General features: G+C 40.7%; 1 protein-coding gene across 4 annotated transcripts in view; it reads left to right on the top strand.

Annotated features, from left to right (window-relative positions):
- The window catches only part of IL12RB2 (interleukin 12 receptor subunit beta 2), a 132,448-nt gene that overhangs the window by 36,052 nt on the left and 78,459 nt on the right, over positions 1-17,937 (top strand). For all 4 annotated transcript variants that reach the window (XR_007454767.1, XR_007454768.1, XR_007454769.1 and 1 more), the window contains exons 9-12: positions 8,407-8,607; positions 12,601-12,699; positions 12,790-12,948; positions 17,594-17,731. Coding sequence is in view for 1 of the 4 variants with exons in the window: in XM_049617036.1 (XP_049472993.1) it covers positions 8,407-8,607; positions 12,601-12,699; positions 12,790-12,948; positions 17,594-17,731 (597 nt within the window). In the remaining 3 variants the exon portion in view is untranslated. The remainder of the gene's footprint in view (positions 1-8,406; positions 8,608-12,600; positions 12,700-12,789; positions 12,949-17,593; positions 17,732-17,937) is intronic.

Genomic DNA, 17,937 nt, shown 5'->3' with positions numbered 1-17,937 from the left:
CAACCTAACTAGCAATCAATGACATGCAAATTTTGAAAAAACATGAGAAACCAAATCACACTGAGAAAGAGTAAGTAGAGTTAGTATAACCCATGTGGGGAGTGTGTGGGGAAGAGATACGCTTGTAGCCTGCTGGTGGGTATGTAAATTTGTACAACTTTCTGAAAACATTTGGCCGTATGTAACAAACTTCAAATACTAACATATCTTTGACCAAAAAATTTTACCATTAGAAATGAATCCTCAGCAAATGGTAAGTGCTTAGAAGTGTAGGCACAAAGATGTTTGTGGAAAAATTTTTGAAATAGTGAAACACCACAAACAACCTGTTAAATAATAGAGAATGGACTGGCTTAATGTATCATGACTCTCACCTGCCTAATCCCACACTAGCATTAAAGTGATATTCTAATTGTGCTTTTATTGACAAGCAAAAATGCATGTAATAAGTAAAAAGGTAGACTTTTTGTAGTAAGTATGGGATGATGCTATTTAAAATATGTATTGGGGTGCCTGGGTGGCTCAGTCAGTTAAGCATCTGACTCTTGATTTCAGCTCAGGTCATGATCTCATGGTTCATGAGTTCGATTCCCACATCAGGCCCTTTACTAACAATGTGGAGCCTGCTTAAGATTGTCTCTCCCTGTCTCTCTTCCCAGGCCCCACTCACACTCGGTCTCTCTAAATAAATAAATGAAATGAAATAAAATAAAATAAAATAATAAAATATGTATTAACGGGGTGCCTAGGTGACTCAGTTGGTTAAGCATCCAACTCTTGGTTTCGGCTCAGGTCATGATCTCACAATTGTGAGATCGAGCCCCAAGTTGGGTTCCTTGCTGGGCATGGAGCCTGCTTCAAATTCTCTCTTTCCATCTCCCCCACTTTCCCCACCCTTTCTCAAAAAAAAAAAAAAAAAAGAAAGAAAAAAAATGTATTTACATGACTACACATTTTTTGCATCTTAAAAAAAATCTAGTAGAATGTATATGAAAATGTTAACAGAGGTCATGACTGCATCATAGGATTACAGGTGATTTTCCTTCTCTTTTGCTTTTTTTTATAAGTGTGTTTATTTATTTTGAAAGAAAGAAAGAGAGAGAGTGAGCAGGGAAGGACAGAGAGAGAGAGGAGAATCCCAAGCAGGCTCTGAGCTATCAGCACAGAGAGCTCAACCTGGGGCTCGATTCATGAACTAAGCTGAAACCAAAAGTTGAATGCTTAACCATCTGAGCCACCCAGGGACTCCCCACTTTTGCTTTCTATATTTTTTAAAAAATTTTTCTTCAGTAAATACTGCATATATAATTTTTAATATACCCTGTGGGGGTAATTGAACTCATACCACTATTTAGTATCCTGCTGTTGTTAAAATGTAATATGTCAGAATACCTTCTTCAAATGCCACTGCAGTTGGGTCTTGAGGATACAATCCTGGTGAATTTTCTGGGCCTGTTCCAAGTGTTTTATTTATTTATTTTTTTAATGTGTATTTAAAGAGAGGGAGAGAGGGAGAGAGGGCACACACTCAGAGGAGGGACAGAGAGAGAGAGAGAGGAAGAGAGAGAATACCAAACAGGCTCCATGCTGTCCGTGCTGTCAGTGCAGAGCCCAACGTGGGGCTTGATACCACAAAGCTGAGATCATGACCTGAGCCAAAAAAATCAAGAGTCTGATGCTTAACTGACTGGGTCACCCAGGCACTCCTACAGATGCTTTATTTACATTTGGTAACAACTTCTCTAAATGACACAGTCATTATGTTAGAGTTGGCCTCTACTTTATTCATTCAGCAGTCATTTATTGAGTGTATACTACATAAGGCAGCTAGAATCCAGCAATAGGTAAAATATACTGTTGAGGTCCTCCAGTTATATTCAGTCATGGTGGGGGGGCAAACAAAAACAAATAAACTCTGGTACAGTGTAACAAATGTGAGATTAGATGGATGCACAGGGAGCTCTAGGAACAGAGAAAAGCTGAAGCATGGGCTTGAAGAGAATGCCAGGGAAGGAGGTAACATGTGACCCGAGCATGGAGAGCTCTGTGAGCCAGGTGTGGGAGTGGAGGTGTGTGGGTGTGTGGGTTTATTTTAAAGTGAGATCTCAGAAAGCTTGTAAGCTGAGAAAAAGACTTGGGTAGGGAAGAGTGTGAGGATTAAGGGGAGAGAGGGACTAATTAATGGAATGAAGTCCCTGGGGAGGTGAAAGATGGTGGAAAGCAGTGACAAACAAAACACCTGTTTCTCTCCTCTCAGACTGGATAGGTGTTAAAAAAAGGATGAGGCTCCATACAGATGAACATGCAGGGGAGGTAAGATAGGACAGTACTTGAACTGAGCAATAGCGAAGAGAGTTCTGGTCCTGGAAATCTTGGAGTATCAAGGATCTATGCTTCTCCTAAGACCACACCTGAACCACCCAATACCCTGCACGTCCCAGGTGACATAGAGGACACACTGGCAAATTACATGGTCCCACCCTTGAGCGCTCTTGTCTCACACATATTCTGAATGATCTGTAGGGATAACGTACTATGATTTTGTCTCCCTTTCTTTCAGTGTATGTTAATGTATACTCCTCACATACAGAGCTTTCCTTTTAGGAAAAGAAAAATAATACCCCCCACAGGCAGAATTATGTTGATTTTGAGAAAGTAGGGAGAGCTTTGTTGTAAAAAAAAAAAAACAAAAAAAAAAACAAAAAAAAAAAAACACCTGCCACAGCATTGCCCATAAAGAAGCACAAGAGTGATTTTGTTGGTTTACGATGAAAATCGAATGTGTGCTAAACCCATAAGTCAGCAAGTGAAAACATATTTAATATTTCAGACCAGTCCCTGTACTCAAGTATTCTCAAAACTATGGGAAAAGTCAGAAGCCAGTACAGGGGCGCCTGAGTGGCTCAGTCAGTTGAGTGTCTGACTCTTGATTTCAGCTCAGGTCATGATCTCACAGTTCGTGAGTTTGAGTCCCACATTGAATTCTGTTCTGAAAGTGGAGCCTGCCTAAAATTCTTTCTCTCCCACTCCCTCTGCCCCTCCCCTGCTCTTATATGCTCTCTAAATAAATAAATAGACAAATAAATAAAAAGTTTTTGACAGAAGCCAGTACAGTCATAAACAGAGACCCATACAGATGTCAGAGACTGAGGCCCCAGGAGGTGAAATAACCTAGCCAAGATCAACAGATCCAATTAGTGGCAGAACTGGACTGGAAAACAAGGCCACCTGTCTCTTAGATGGGTACTTATTGCAAATACCTTATGAACCTTATAACTCTGTTCAGAAGTTCTCAGGGAAAAAGGAGATGGGAAGTTGAATGATTGAGGCTAAAGGAATAATTCTGAAAGGTGATAGAAAGAAGGTGAGTTGTTATCAGAGTTCTAAAGGAGAGAACATGCCCTGACAAACATCATGGGAAGGAAATTCAGGCTGGTTCCTGGTAAATATGATGAGTCAGGCAGAGCAATGCCAAGTTGATTTGCCTAGCAAATTCCAGAGAAAGCAGTGGTCAGAAAGGGTCTCTGGCTATTTTAGTCCATCACCTGGCAAAGGTACTGGAACCTATAGGTGCTCAATAAATATTTACCAAATGAATGCATTTCATTCTCAAAAAAAAAAAAAAAATCATGTGGCATAGCCAGGACATTGATAACAAGGCAAATGAATATAAGGGAACCCCTACTGGGGAGTTCCAGTCCCTGACAAGATGGCCAATACTCAGGGTATAGGCCTTCACCACCAAGCACAGTACTGAGGATGCCATTTGAGGGACAGGATAGATGGCTGAGTGCAGTGGGGAATAGTGTTGAAAGGGAGTGCTGAAGTAGCACTTTCTGGTTTCACTCCTTCTTATCACTCATGTTGCCCTGATATGATCATTGCTTAGACATTTCTACTATGGAGCAGGGAAGTCCAGAGAGCAGAACAGGGTAACTTCAGAGAAGCCCCAGCACCTGGCTGTGGAAGGGAGCTTAGAGCAAAGACTGCCTCTGAGCTGGCTGGTCCTTGAGATTTCTCCTGCCATCTACCCCATGGGCCTGGCAACTACAAAAGAGAGTAACAGTCCCAATCCCCCATGCAGAGCAGTGCCAGCCATTAAGACATGAGTACTGGGTTCTGGAGGTACTAAGTATACCTCAGGGGAACCTGAGGACAGGTAGAACACAAGCTAAATCACTGTAGACTCTCTGGCCTGGAACTTTCCACCCTGAAAAGCTCCTCCTCCCCACCTGAACTTACTTGGAGAAGCACAAACTACAGTGAAGCTTTCACTGTCTCCCCACAGAAAGATAAAGGCCAAGGCTGCAACAGCAACCCAAGAAAATAAGACATCGCAAAGGAGAAAGTTAGGAGAAATCTGAGGGGCACAAATTCCGGGAAAGAAAGGCAACAACATGTACCATAGAAAATCTCACTAATGCCACAGAAAGAACAAGAGTTGAGAATAAGCATAACAAATATCCTTAGAAAGATTAGAGAGGCTGGTAGAAACATGAATCAGTCAAGTCAGGTGGTTATGAAGAAGCCCCAAATGAAGAGAGTCAGTATGGAAAGTTTAATTGTTGAAATAACACAGCCAATGCGTTGAATCGCAGAAAGGACTCAAGACCGAGTGAGTGGAAGTTTGGGTGAGAGACTTCCAAAAGGCATCAAAAGCCAGGAAAGAAGTTGAAAAATGAGAAAACTTAAAAGACGGAAAGAATAGGAAGAGAAATTATGACAACTACTTAAAAGGAGTCCCAGGCAGAGAAAAAACTAAATGAAGGGAAAAAAAATACTTGAAAATATTTATTAAAAAATCTTACTGTGTGTACTGCTCTAGTACAGGACGTCAGTAGTGGGGCAGGCTATGCATATGTGGGGTCAGGGTACACAGAAAAGCTCTGCACCTTCCACTTATGCTGCTGTGAACTTAAAGCTTCTCTAAAAAATCAAATCTGTGTTACAAAAGTCTCTGAAAAAAAAATTAGTAGAAGGTGGAGGATAGAGAGGTCAAAAAAAAAAAAAAAAAAGAAAAAGAAAATAGTGCAGAATGATCAACAGATTGATCCCAAGAATGTAAAGATGGATAAATATCAGAAAAATGTATTAATGTAATTCATCACAACAATAAAAAAGAGAGAGAAAGGGGTATGTTTTTAACAGATACAGAAAAGTATTTGGTGAAAAATATTTTTTAATAAATAATATTTTACAAAAATAAACCTAATTGGAAACTATGAAGAAACTAAAATGTTTTAGGTTTTTAAAGACTTGCTACCAAAAACCTTCAGCAGATATCATCTTAATAAAGATATATAGGCACAGTCTCCTTAAAATTTGCAACAATGAAAACATAAAAGGAAATAAGAGATTTAAAGATTGAAAGGAGGTGATTTTTTTTTTTGGAAAAAAAATTTTATGCTTATTTCTGATAGAGTGCAAGTGGGTGAGGAGTAGAGAGAGAGAAAGAGAGAGAGACAGAATCTGAAGCAGGCTCCGGGCTCCGAGCTGTCAGAGCAGAGCCCAGTGTAGGACTCAAACTCATGAACCGTGAGGTCATGACCTGAGCCAAAGTCGGATGCTCAACCAAATGAGCCATCCAGGTGCCCCGGAAGGAGGGGATGCTTAAGTGTGCAGCTAATAAGATTACTAAGTGCAGAGTTCAACAAAGGCAGCAGACAAATTATTAGAACTAATTAGAAACTTTAGCAGTTTACCAGAAATAACAATGACACACACAAATGGTAGAAAAAGCATTAGAAAATAAGATGTTATTTAAATAGCAGAACACATGTATAAAGTGTCTAGGAATTAGCCTGTAACAAGGAATGCATAAAAACCTTAAGAAGCTATTTTTAAAACTCCATTGAAAGATATAAAAGAGGATCTGGGGCACTTAGGTGGCTCAGTCAGTTAAGCGTCTGACTTCGGCTCAGGTCATGATCTTGCAGTTTGCGAGTTCAAGCTCCATGTCAGGCTCTGTGCTGACAGCTCAGAGCCTGGAACCTGCTTTGGATTCTGTGTCTCCCTCTCTCTGCTCCTCCCCCACTCATGCTCGCTCTCTCTCTCTCTCTCTCTCTCTATCAGAAATAAACTTAAAAAAAAATTTTTTACAAAGATATAAAAGAGGATCTGAAAAATTTCAATTAAACAGCATATTTATGAATGGAACAAATTAACATTGGAACACCATCATTTCACCTTGAATTAAACTATAAATTTAACTTAATTCCAATAAAAAATAACAGCTGGAATTTCTGGGGACTCTGATAAACTGATTCAAAAGCTATATGGAAGAATAAAGTGTCATAAATATCCTGGACCACTTTGGAAAATGAAGGGCAAAATGAGGAGGAGAATTTACCAACCAAATAGACATCACAAAGCCTAGTAGTGTGAGCACTGTGTTCTCACAAAGAAGCTGACCCCAGACATAGACCCATTAAATATATGGAACTTGGTGTATGGAACTTAGGGATAGTATCCATTAAATATATGGAACTTAGGGATAGTATCACATTTGGAAAAATTGACTCAAAGTGTGGAAAATATAATAAAATCTATTCCCCTTAATAATTGTATTCCCTTAGCTATATTTGGATTAAAAACTTAAATGTGGCAGGTAAAAACCAGAAGCCAAGAGGAGAAAATGTAATTGAGTATCTTCATGATCCCAAGATGGAAGGATTTCATAAACAAGACTCAAAATGCACAAGCCAGGGGCACCTGGGTTGCTCAATAGATTAAGCATCTAACTCTTGATTTTGGCTCAGGTCATGATCTCCCCATGTCAGGATTCTCCCTCCCTATCTCTCTGCCCCTTCCCCATTCGTGAGCACACTCTCTCCCTCTTTCTTTCTCTCTCACAAATAAACACTTTTTTTAAAAACTGCACAAGCCATAGATAAATTTACCTAAATCAAAGTAAATATTTATGTGCAAACATATCATAAAGTTATCAGAGACTTAAAAAGCTGAAATATATTTCTAGTGTTGAAAGCTCACAAATGATTGATATCTAGAATATAAAACCTATTTCTGTAAATCAGAGAAAAGACAGGAAACTCAACGGAAAAAATGAGTTAAGTATATGAGCAGGGAGTTCACAGAGGGGGAAGTCAGAATGCTAGTAACATATGAAGAAAAGCTCAGCATCATAAGAAATCAGAAAGCAAAAACAAAACCGTAGTTAAAAACTGCTTTGCATCTACCAGATTGGCAAAAATTAGAAAGTCAGAGATACCAAGTATTGGTGGGGAAATAAGAATCCTTACGCTTTGCTTTTCTTTTAAAAAAATTTTTTTAATGTTTATTTTTGAAGGAGAGAGAGACAGAGTATGATTGGCGGAGGTGGGGGTGGGCGCCCAGAGAGAGAAAGGGAGACACAGAATCTGAATCAGGCTCCAGGCTCTGAGCTGTCAGCACAGAGCCCGACGCAGGGCTCGAACCCACAATCTGCAAGATCATGACCTGAGCCCAAGTCAAAGCTCAACTGACTGAGCCACCCAGGCGCCCCTCCTTATGCTTTTCTTGTTGGAGTGTCAACTGATTGGCTATTTTAGAGATCACTCTGGCTGTGTTTAATGAAATAATACATGTATTTATACTTGAGCAGCTCTGTGCAGATATATCCAGAGACACTCTTGGGACAGGGACACATGAGAATATGGAAGAAATGTTCATTGCATCCTTGTTTGTGTTAGCAAACAGCTGGAAGGAACCGCCTGATTGTCGCTTGGACAGAAAAAGATTTGAGGTAGCTGTCAGAAGGAATAAGCTGGATTTACATGTAGCAGCAGGATGGACATATCCCAGAAATATAATATTAAATGGGAAAGAAAAAGTAAGAAAAAGCATTATATTTACTCCCAGCACATTTTATGAAAATACAAAGCACAAACACAAAGCAACACTAATTTTCAAGGATACGTAGATATCTAAATAAACATATGGGAGGTAGATTAGAAGGATGCATATTATATTCATTACAGCAGGTACCTTTGGGGAATGGAAGATGAAGAGGAAAATAATAATTACACAGGGTCCTTGCACTGATGCCAATTCAGATTTGTTGAAAACAAATATGAAGTCCTTTTTTTTAAATAAAGTTCATTTTGTTTATTTATTCTGAGGCAAGGGAAATGGGGGAAGGCAGAGAGAGGGGGAGAGAATCCCAACCAGACTCCTCACTGTCAGTGCAGAGCCCGACACAGGGCTCAAACCCACGAACTGTGTAATTATGAGTCCAAATCAAGAGTTGGATGCTTACCCAACTGAGCCACCCAGGCACCCCCCCGCCGCCAAATCTGAAGTTCTTAAAAAGAAATTGTTTTTTTGGAAAACTTTGCTGGGATGAGTTGTTTTTTATATCTTTATCCACCTGTGAATTTGTTTTTGTCCTTCCCCCTTTTCCCCATTAAGAGTTGTTGGCTCCTCGTCAGGTCTCTGCAAACTCAGAGGGCGTGGACAACATGATGGTGACCTGGGAGCCCCCTGGGAAAGCCGCCCCTGCTGTCCAGGAGTATGTGGTGGAATGGAGGGAGCCCCATTCCGGGAGTGACACGCAGCCCCCTCTAAACTGGCTGCGGAGTCCCCCCTACAATGTGTCCGCTTTGATTTCAGGTATTTAATTGTTCACCTTCCTTTTGGAGAGTTACTAAGCTCACATTTTTTGGAGGAAGTCACAGGTGGGAACCCAGAACCTTCTTCAGTTTACAGGCAGCTGCATAAGAGGAATAGTAATGACCTAGGGTCCTTCAGGACAGCACCTCAGAGTATACCACTGCAGGCATAGAATACCAACTGATTGACTAAAATCTCTAGTGTTTATGGAAAATTCACGTGCCTCGCACAGAGCCGTATATGCCAAATGCATCATTGAACCAAACAAACATGGCTGAGAGCTAAGTAGTAATCGGTCAGTGTGATGGGCACCTTTCACTTAGGGGTTTAGGTAATTCTCAGAACAATCTTATGTAGCAACTACTGTAGTCATTGTACAGATGAGGAAACCAGGAGATCTTTCATTACCAATTCTGCTGCATAGTATTTGTGTGATAATAAATCCAGAATTATCTATGTGATAATTAGCATCTCTAGACCCCAAATCCAAATCCGTCAGTAGTTACAATCAAGTGATAGAAGGCATCTGAAAAATATATTAAAATGATTGGACAGAACTTAGTCAATGTCACTTTTAGGAATAAGTTCAGCAGAGTAGCTGAAAGTCCAGGTTCTGTGGGTTTAAGTCCTGGCTCTGTCACTAGGCTGTGTGACCTAGGGCAAATTATTTAACTTCTCTTTATCTCAGTTTCCTTATCTGCAAAATGGGCAAAATAATATTACCTACCCCGTTGGGCTATTGTGAGGACTAACTGAATTGATGTAGAGAAAACATTTTGAATAGTGCCTAACACATTTTAAGTACCTGATAATTTAGCTGTCATTGGTGTTATTATATGTGACAGGGCTAACATTCTTACAGGCTTGCAAGCTCTAAATTCTATAATATTTTTGTTACACCATGGCAATCATTACACCTGTCCAGGAGGATGTACATGCCCTGCTTACGGAGACAAGACAGATGAAATAAGCAGAGCAGAACATGTGACAACACGTGAGCTAGTCATTAACTGTGTGCCTCTTTTATACTGTAGCTGCTCAGATTTCTAGTGGGTTGCATTCAGTTTTAATCACTACACTTAAAGACAATGTTGTCTAGATAACCCAGTGAACATCAAAGGAAGATGAAAACAAGTCATTGGAGGTCTGGAACTTTTAATGTGGGAACCATTTAGCCTGTAGAAGAGAATTCTAGATGGGGGTGGGAGGTTTGATGGCTGTTGCTGGCTTTGATGTATACGTGAGAAAGAGTATGTGTCCTTTGTTGCTCTGGAGAACACAACTAAATCCTCTATGTGGAAATTATAAGGCAGATGTCAGCTCAATTTTGAGAAAGAAATTTCCTTACACATGATGGTCTCTAATAAGACAATTGATTGGCCCTCAGAGTGGTGCATTACCTGTCACTAGAATTGTTGAAATAGGACCAACTTCCCTTTAGGGCTGTTATGCCCATCAAATCAAATGTAACAGTGTAACTCTAAACTGCTACAAAATTGTAAACGCTTACTATAAACTATATTAGGATTTACCTCTGTGGGATACTTTGAGCCCTGTGGTCCCTACAGTTTCTTCCTTTTAGAAATTCTATAATATTACCCAAATACCATAAAAGAGATGACAGGAGAGAATGTTTTTCATATTTAAGATATTAAATTATTTTTAAGCACTTTATAAATACTCATTTGAATGAAATCAGTATGATATTGGGTGAAATAATTTTACTAATTAAAGTTGTTCCCCTGCTTGAAAATATTTGGTTAGCTAGTAGTGTTGATGTTACATTCTGGAAATAAACACTTAACAAATTAAGTAATTCATACTTATGAATTCAATATGGCGCTCTCCAGTCAGTAAGGTGACTCATTGCCTTCGGATCCTTACCAGCCTTTTCTCATCATCTGGCTAGGGCAGAGTTGGGTGTTTTGGAATATATCCTGAAGGTCAGAATACCATCCGGCTCCTAGATTATAGGTTTATGGGCCCAGGCTAGAGACCATCAGCCCTGTCTTGTGTGGGTAGAAATGGTTCTGACCATATAGATCCACTCCTTATATAAATATGTAGATATCTATCTGTAGATGTCTAGAAATACCTTCCCTGAGGCCTAGGCTATTTGGGTCCCTCTTCTGCATGCTCCCACTGGACTTCCTCTATGATCATTCTTCATTACTGATCATTTAATGTTTGTCTTCTCCCAAATTTAATAGGTGAAATTAGCTTTCTGCAAAAAATCCACCATAGCTATAGTTTAAAAACATGGTACGGAGCCTTTGTCCAAGGGTGCCAGGTATATATGTATGCACGGGAGTAGTGGGAAATAGGCCTGGAAGTTGGGGCCAGACTATAGAAAGAAATAAAAAAACTTAGGAATGTGGACTTTGTGCACTGGACAGCAAAACTAAGGAATTTGGAGCTAATGATTAGGGTGTGTTTGTGTAAGAATTAGCCAATAAAACAGGGGTCCTTAAGGTCAGAACCAGGGAACAAGCTTATTAGGGCTCTCCTCTGCATGCAAAGGGAAAAGTCAACTAAGTTATGGATCCACATTTTCTTCCCTCCTCCACTAAGGGTGGGCTATTCACAAAAACAAGCCACAGCTTCTGATGCAGCAGTCCCAAAGCCTCTGCCCTGAACTCACATTTTGCACGGCAAAATGCAGTGATACTGTTTGCCTAATGAGCTCTTCTAGAATTCCCACAGCTATACACAGGCACAGTGGTTGGCCGGATGCTTCCAGGACCAGCGACAGCAGCCAGGCCCTAGCCCCTCCCAGATGAAATATGATTCCTTATTCCTTGTTGCCCTTTTGGCTCCTGGGTCTGCATGCCACTGTGAAGAAGCTTTGGATGACTGGACTAAGCTCACTGTGGCCTTTTCTCTGTATCACCTGGTTCATGAATATGAATGGGAACTCACCATGGCATGAGTTCGGATCTCCTTGTGGTCTCTTCCAACAGTATTGGTTACACATCTGAGGTTTCTGTAGGGCACTTGCTGGAATGTTTAAGGAACAATGGATTTTCATATAAAACACACCTTATTTAGTAAATTATTCTGCGATACAAAATTCCTCTTCCCCCAAAATAAAATGTTAAAATTGTCAGTGTAGGGGATCAGATCTGCATTAAACAATATGGGAGACAGCCCTTACTCTGACCACATAATCCTATCATTGCCTAGTAGGGATTCGCTCTCTTTTCCCTTTAAATTTCCATTGGGAATTTAAAGATATGTCCTGGGCAGTGTCTATGAGAAGGGCCTTTTCTTTACAGGAAGTAGAATCTAAAATTCATGGAAATAAGGAATTTTGATGGGAAAGAGCAACTCGCCAGCAAACTTCATGACTCACAGAAAATTGCAAAGTGTGGCATTTTAAAAGCTAGGAAGGGGCAGTTCCTAGGTATCCTCCTCATCTCCAGGCTGTCGAGCAAGTGAAATGTGACTGGAGCATAGAGGGGGAGGCGGGGGGAGGAGGGGAAGGAACAAGGGGTTGGATTACACTGAGCGTGCCCTGGTTAGAATGTGCCATCCCTCTGCCCTGTCAGATCCCCAAAAGCGTCTGTGGAGTTAGAAGAGGGTTCAGGTTCAAAACAACAGTCGCACTTCTCTGCAAATAGCAAATGATTTGCTTGTAGAAGTCAGTGGGTTTTGCGGGGATTTTTTTGTTTTCTGGTTTTTTCCTTGTGAGTTTTGTTTCAAAAGCAGTCTCTGTGGTTATATTCAAATCTTTGTTGGAAATGGAATAGCTTTTGTTTCCTTAATCATGTTGACCCCGGAAAGAAGCTTCAGGTCTGCCTGTTGGCTCACCTTGAGGTGAACTTGAGAGGTAGGAGCAGTTGCTTCCAGAAGCCAGCAACTTGGCAAACAGGATGCTGAGATTTTGTGACTTAGGTCATCCCTTCACCCTCAGTCCAGAAATTTTTAAATGTCTCCCTTTAGTGACTCACATGTGATGCCAAACCTGTTGTAAGAACTCCCTTTTCCTTGCAGGGAACATAAAACCCTACAGCTGTTATGAAATCTGCGTGTGTGCACTGTCGGGGGACCAGAGAGGATGCAGCTCCATCCGGAGTAACTCTAAGCACAAAGGTGAGCCTTGGAACCTTTTGCCGAATTTTACTTTAGTTCAATAGTTTGGAGTTAAAGGGTGACAAAAGCTTTCTGTGTTCTACTTTGCAGCACCACTGAGTGGCCCCCACATTAATGCCATCTCAGAGGAAAAGGGGAACATTGTAATTTCATGGAACGAAATTCCAGCCCAGGAGCAAATGGGTTGCATCCTCCATTACAGGATATACTGGAAGGAACAGGACTCTAATTCCCAGCCTCAACTTTGTGGTATGTGTGAGGCACAAATGCAGTGGGGCCTTCCTTATTTAGATGTTGGGAAAACACAAGTATGTGCATGTGCATACATACACACAGGTGCTAACACTGTGACTGGCACATAGTAGGTGCTCAGTAAATATTTGTGAAATTAATTGAGTGAAAAAAAATGGAAGATATCTAAACACACACGTACACAGAGTTACTATATGTTATGTGCCAAGCAAATTGAAGAAATGAAGGTAATGGACTAGGCTCTCAAGGAGCTACTCACATGGGGAGATATTTCAAAAAGCAGTAACAGCTGGGGTGTCTGGGTGGCTCAGTTTGTTAAGTGTCCAACTTCAGCTCAGGTCATGATCTCATGGTTTGTGGGTTCAAGCCCCACGTCGGGCTCTATGCTGACAGCTCAGAGCCTGGACCCAGCTTCAGATTCTGTGTCTCCCTCTCTCTCTGCTCCTCCCCCACTCGTGCTCTGTCTCTCTCAAAAATGAATCAGTGTTAAAAAATTTTAAAAAGAAAAAGCAGTAACAGCCCATCAGTACTATTATATAGACCCTTGAGGTGTGTAAGGGATGAGTTAGAACTTCTGAATCCCCCACATTTGCAAACACTATCATAGCATATTATTTTCTCCTTAAAATGGGTAAAATACAATACAGTTAGGTAGCTTCTTATGACCCATAATTATTCTATAACTATAAAAATCTAAAGCAATTAAATTCTGGCTAGAACATTATCTCAAATGATTTCATCTCTCATTATGTAGCAGCTCCAAGTCACTTGCCAGATATGATGTTCTAATCTTTGATTTATTCAGAGTTGTTACGGGTTTTTTTCCTGGCTTGACCTTCTTTTTATTTCATAAGCAACTGGCTTTCTTTCAGGAGCATTTATCATAAAGAAGCAACATTTTTTAACTAACTTGAGAATAAAGAGAAATAAGGAACCAATATTTTTATTCCTTCATGAGAGCTGTTAGGTCCAGGAAGAATGTAACCTGAGATGTGGATGCCAGAGAGCTGCCTGCAAGATTGATTTTTACCTAGAAAACTTTAGAAGTTGGTCCTTTCTCTTGACCTTAGAAAATCTTCAGTATTGCTTTTCTGAAAGTTATGACTTTTAATGCTAGTTAATTTTTATTATGTAAATACAACTTGCACATAGTAAAAGCACTTAAATAGTTCAGAAAGATATAAAAATGTAAATTATCCCTTCCTCCATACTTAGGCTGTTAGCAGTTCTTTACATGCTCTTCCACAAAAAAAACAAAACAGAAAAATTAATGCATATATTTAGGGTAATCATCTGCATTCTGATCTACACTTTGCTTTTACCTCTCAATAATACAGGCTGGACCTCTTTCTGCATCAGTCCATATGGATTTGCCTCATTCTTTTTTAACAGCCCTATAGAATTCCATTATAAGGCCTCACAATCTGTCAGTTAATCCACCACTGATGAACAGCACATATCTTTGAACAGAACCACTTTGGGCCCGTCAGGGTCAGTTATTTCTGAAATGCACCCCAGAACATGACGAATTGATTGACCGCTTCCTGGGCCATTTGGACACCCCCCACTTTGCATTTTAGCAGAATTGACACCAAGATGTCTGTTTACAATCAACATGGTCAGTTGGTTCTTAGAGCTGCTTTTGTACATGTTGAAGAAACTATGTATCTTATTTTACCACAAATCTGATGAATCTGAAGTTTATATAAGGGCATTTTAAAATAAATTAAAAGGAGAGGAGGTGCATTGACAGCCTGGAGCCTGATTTGGATTCTCTCTCTCTGCCCTACCCCCACTTGCACTCGTGCTCTCTCTCTCTCTCTCTCTCTCAAAATAAATAAAAATTAAAAAAAAAATTTTCTTAAGGAGAGGAGGTGCAGATTCAAAGTCCTATTTCACACCAGTTTAAATTAAGTTTTCCTTTTATTCAGTAAGCATTCATTGATGAATTAGACCTGTCTGTCTTCAGAGAGCTCAATCTACCAAGGGAGGTGGAAAAGCACACAGAGTGATGTAACCGTTGTAATCAAGGACTGACAACTACCTATTGTATTTGGCAACTAGAAATCATTGGCAAAGCCACAGGTGCAGTCTCCAGAGAGTGGTAGAGGGCAGTAGGTTGAGGAGGAGGGAGAAAGACACCAGAGAGAGAGGCATTACAAACCGAAGAGGAGGATGGAGAGCCAACGAGGAAGGGGGCCCTGTCCTATGTGTCTGGGAGCTGTCCACTGGGCAGCAGCACTGTGGCCACACGCAGAATGCAGTTGGAGCACTCTGCCCTTCCTGAGCAGAGGGGAGGGCTACACCTGGAGCGGAGCATCCACATTTTAGTGCCTCTCTCAGGTGGTTTCGGTTCACAGCCACTCTGGAAATGTGTTGATGCTGCCATGTGCACCAATAGCACATTTCTCTACTGGCACACATGTTGGGTTTTGTTACTACTTGGCTGTTTTTGTCAACAGACTCTGAGCATCATGAAGGCAGAGGCCAGGGCAATTTGCTCACCATTGTCTCCGCGTACCAGGCATACAGGAGTGAATACTGCCCTACTCTTTGTTACACCAATGTAGATTGTTAGGTAATAACTAGTTTCCAGTAACAATGCGGCTGTTTTGTCTGGTACCACTTGACTTTCTTACCTGCAGCCTTTCAAATGATTGGCAACTATCCCATCTTCCTCAACTGGTGCCACCTCATTTAACCACCCTGAGCCTCAAGTTTCAGCCCCCCAAGGATTGAATGCCCACCTTTATCTCTGCTGGTGATCACAGCCCAGACCAGGCAGCAGAACCGGAATTTCCTGCATGACTTCTTTCTCCCATTACTCAACCAGGTCTGTTTTGCTAGCCAAACTGAGGGAGCCATCACCCTCCTCACTGCTCCCTCCATAGAGTTTCTGTTTTTATTCTCCAAGTATACATATGTGTGTGTGTTTGTGTATAAACTTTTTTGGCCCAGCAAACCGTTCAAGACCCTTCCCTTCTGTTCTGAGGTCTCATTTCACTCTGAGTTAAGGGTGCCTTCACACGGTCGGATGGTTGACTCTGATGCTCACTGATGCTTTGCTGCAACAAGATGAGAGAAGGTCTCTCCAAAATTAATTTTTTAATCCTCTGCCGTAGGAATAAAGACAGAGTTTTTTTAGTTTAATCACATAGTTTAAGTCTGTGCGAATTCATTAGGTTAGAGTAGGCTTGGAAATTTTCCACATGGTACTTTTTCTCAACAGGATGTTGAATATAGGGGTACCTAGGTGGTTCAGTGAAGTGTCTGACTTCCACTCAGGTCATGATCTCACAGTTTGTGGGTTTGAGCCCCACATCAGGCTCTCTGCTGATAGCTCAGAGCCTGGAGCCTGCTTTGGATTCTGTGTCTCCCTCTCTTTGCCACCCCCCCCCGCCCCCCGCATGCTGTCTCTCAATAAATAAACATTTAAAAAATTAAATTAAAAAAAAGGATGTTGAATATAGAAATTGCTCTGATAGTCACAGCTGTTAAGTGATATGCTTAGGCCCCTTTGGATGGATATTACAGGACTCCTTGCTGGTCACCCATAGTAATCAGGGGTGGGGGGAGTATAAGGGCTCTCTCTGTTTTCTCCACTAGCTGGTGAACTCTTTGAGGCAGATTCTGTGCCTTTGTATACTTGGTGACTTATCCAGAGCGCAAGCTCAATAAATATTTGTGACTGTGGAAATAAATTTAGCAAACAGGAGCATTGTCTGACCTGCCCTGGGGTTTTTGAGCTGGTAACTGAAGTTGAGGCTCAAAAGTGCTGGGTTCAAGTTTCCACTTTGATCACCCACACAGGTGCATGTCAGCTGAGGGAGCCAGCAGGTTACTCCTGCCAAAGTTCTGCCCTTGATCTTCTAGTCTTCCTGCCTCGCAGCCCTAGCTTTTGAGAAGTCAGTCCAAACCTTACACCCAGCAGATCACTGGAAAAGAAGATTGCCTATGTACTACAGGAGGGAAAAAACATCAGCGTGTTGCTCAAAAAACCCAAAATCTTCCCTGCTGAGACTCTGCAGGGGTGTTGAGAGTGTAAGGGACTGATAACCTAGTTAAACTGCCAAATAAATCCAATGTACGTGCCACTGATCTCAATTTTAGATTTTATGTCAGATTGAAGCAGATCATCGTGTTAAACTCATTAAGACCAGTATCTAGAACCTACCCCAAAAAACAGAAAATCAAAATTAATGTTAAATGTCTATTTCATTAATTGCCTAACTTAGCTTTCTTAAAAATTCCACTGAAAACAATTGGTGTATTTAATTTCCTCCCCAAGAGTTCTCAAATATATCTAATAAATGTTGTAAACAGTATAGTCATAGGAAATAAAAGGAATTACTACAGCTGAGTAATTTCAAAGCAGAATGATGAAAGTTCTTTCAAAAGATTTTGCCACAGAAAATTATTTTGGTATGTTGTAGAGTGAGACCTCCGTAAATGACAGTGTCTAGGGCCTAGTAAAATATTAAGTACTAATGAATTAGTAGTTTTAAAAAATTAGTTTTAAAACAGCAGTGTGCTTTTCTCTTTCAAATTAAAACATTAACAACAACAAAAATAAGTAAAAGCCCACATTCAAATAGTTCCTGTAACATGTGCCTTTCTTCTTTTATCTTTATCCTCCCTTCAGAAATTCCCTATAGGGTATCCCCAAATTCACATTCAATAGACAGCCTGCAGCCCGGAGTAACATATGTCCTGTGGATAACAGCTTTGACAGCTGCTGGTGAAAGCCCCCCAGGAAACAAGAGGGAATTTCATCTGCAAGGTAGGAAACAACTTTAAAGATGGCACAGCCACCCTGGATTCCTACCTAGGTGTATACTCCCACTATGTTTGGCATGGAGATTATCAGATTTTCTTTAATTCATTAATTACTTTCTTGCTGCTCCATCTTTGCACTCGCTGTTTCCTTTAGCTGGACTGCCCTACCACTGCTTAGAGAAAGTATCTACTTATTTTTCAAAACTCAGC

This window comes from Panthera uncia (assembly GCF_023721935.1).
Source record: "Panthera uncia isolate 11264 chromosome C1 unlocalized genomic scaffold, Puncia_PCG_1.0 HiC_scaffold_4, whole genome shotgun sequence".
NCBI classification, from domain to species: domain Eukaryota; kingdom Metazoa; phylum Chordata; class Mammalia; order Carnivora; family Felidae; genus Panthera; species Panthera uncia.
Note: the sequence above shows the minus strand (reverse complement) of the source record. Positions and strands in the feature narration are given on the sequence as shown.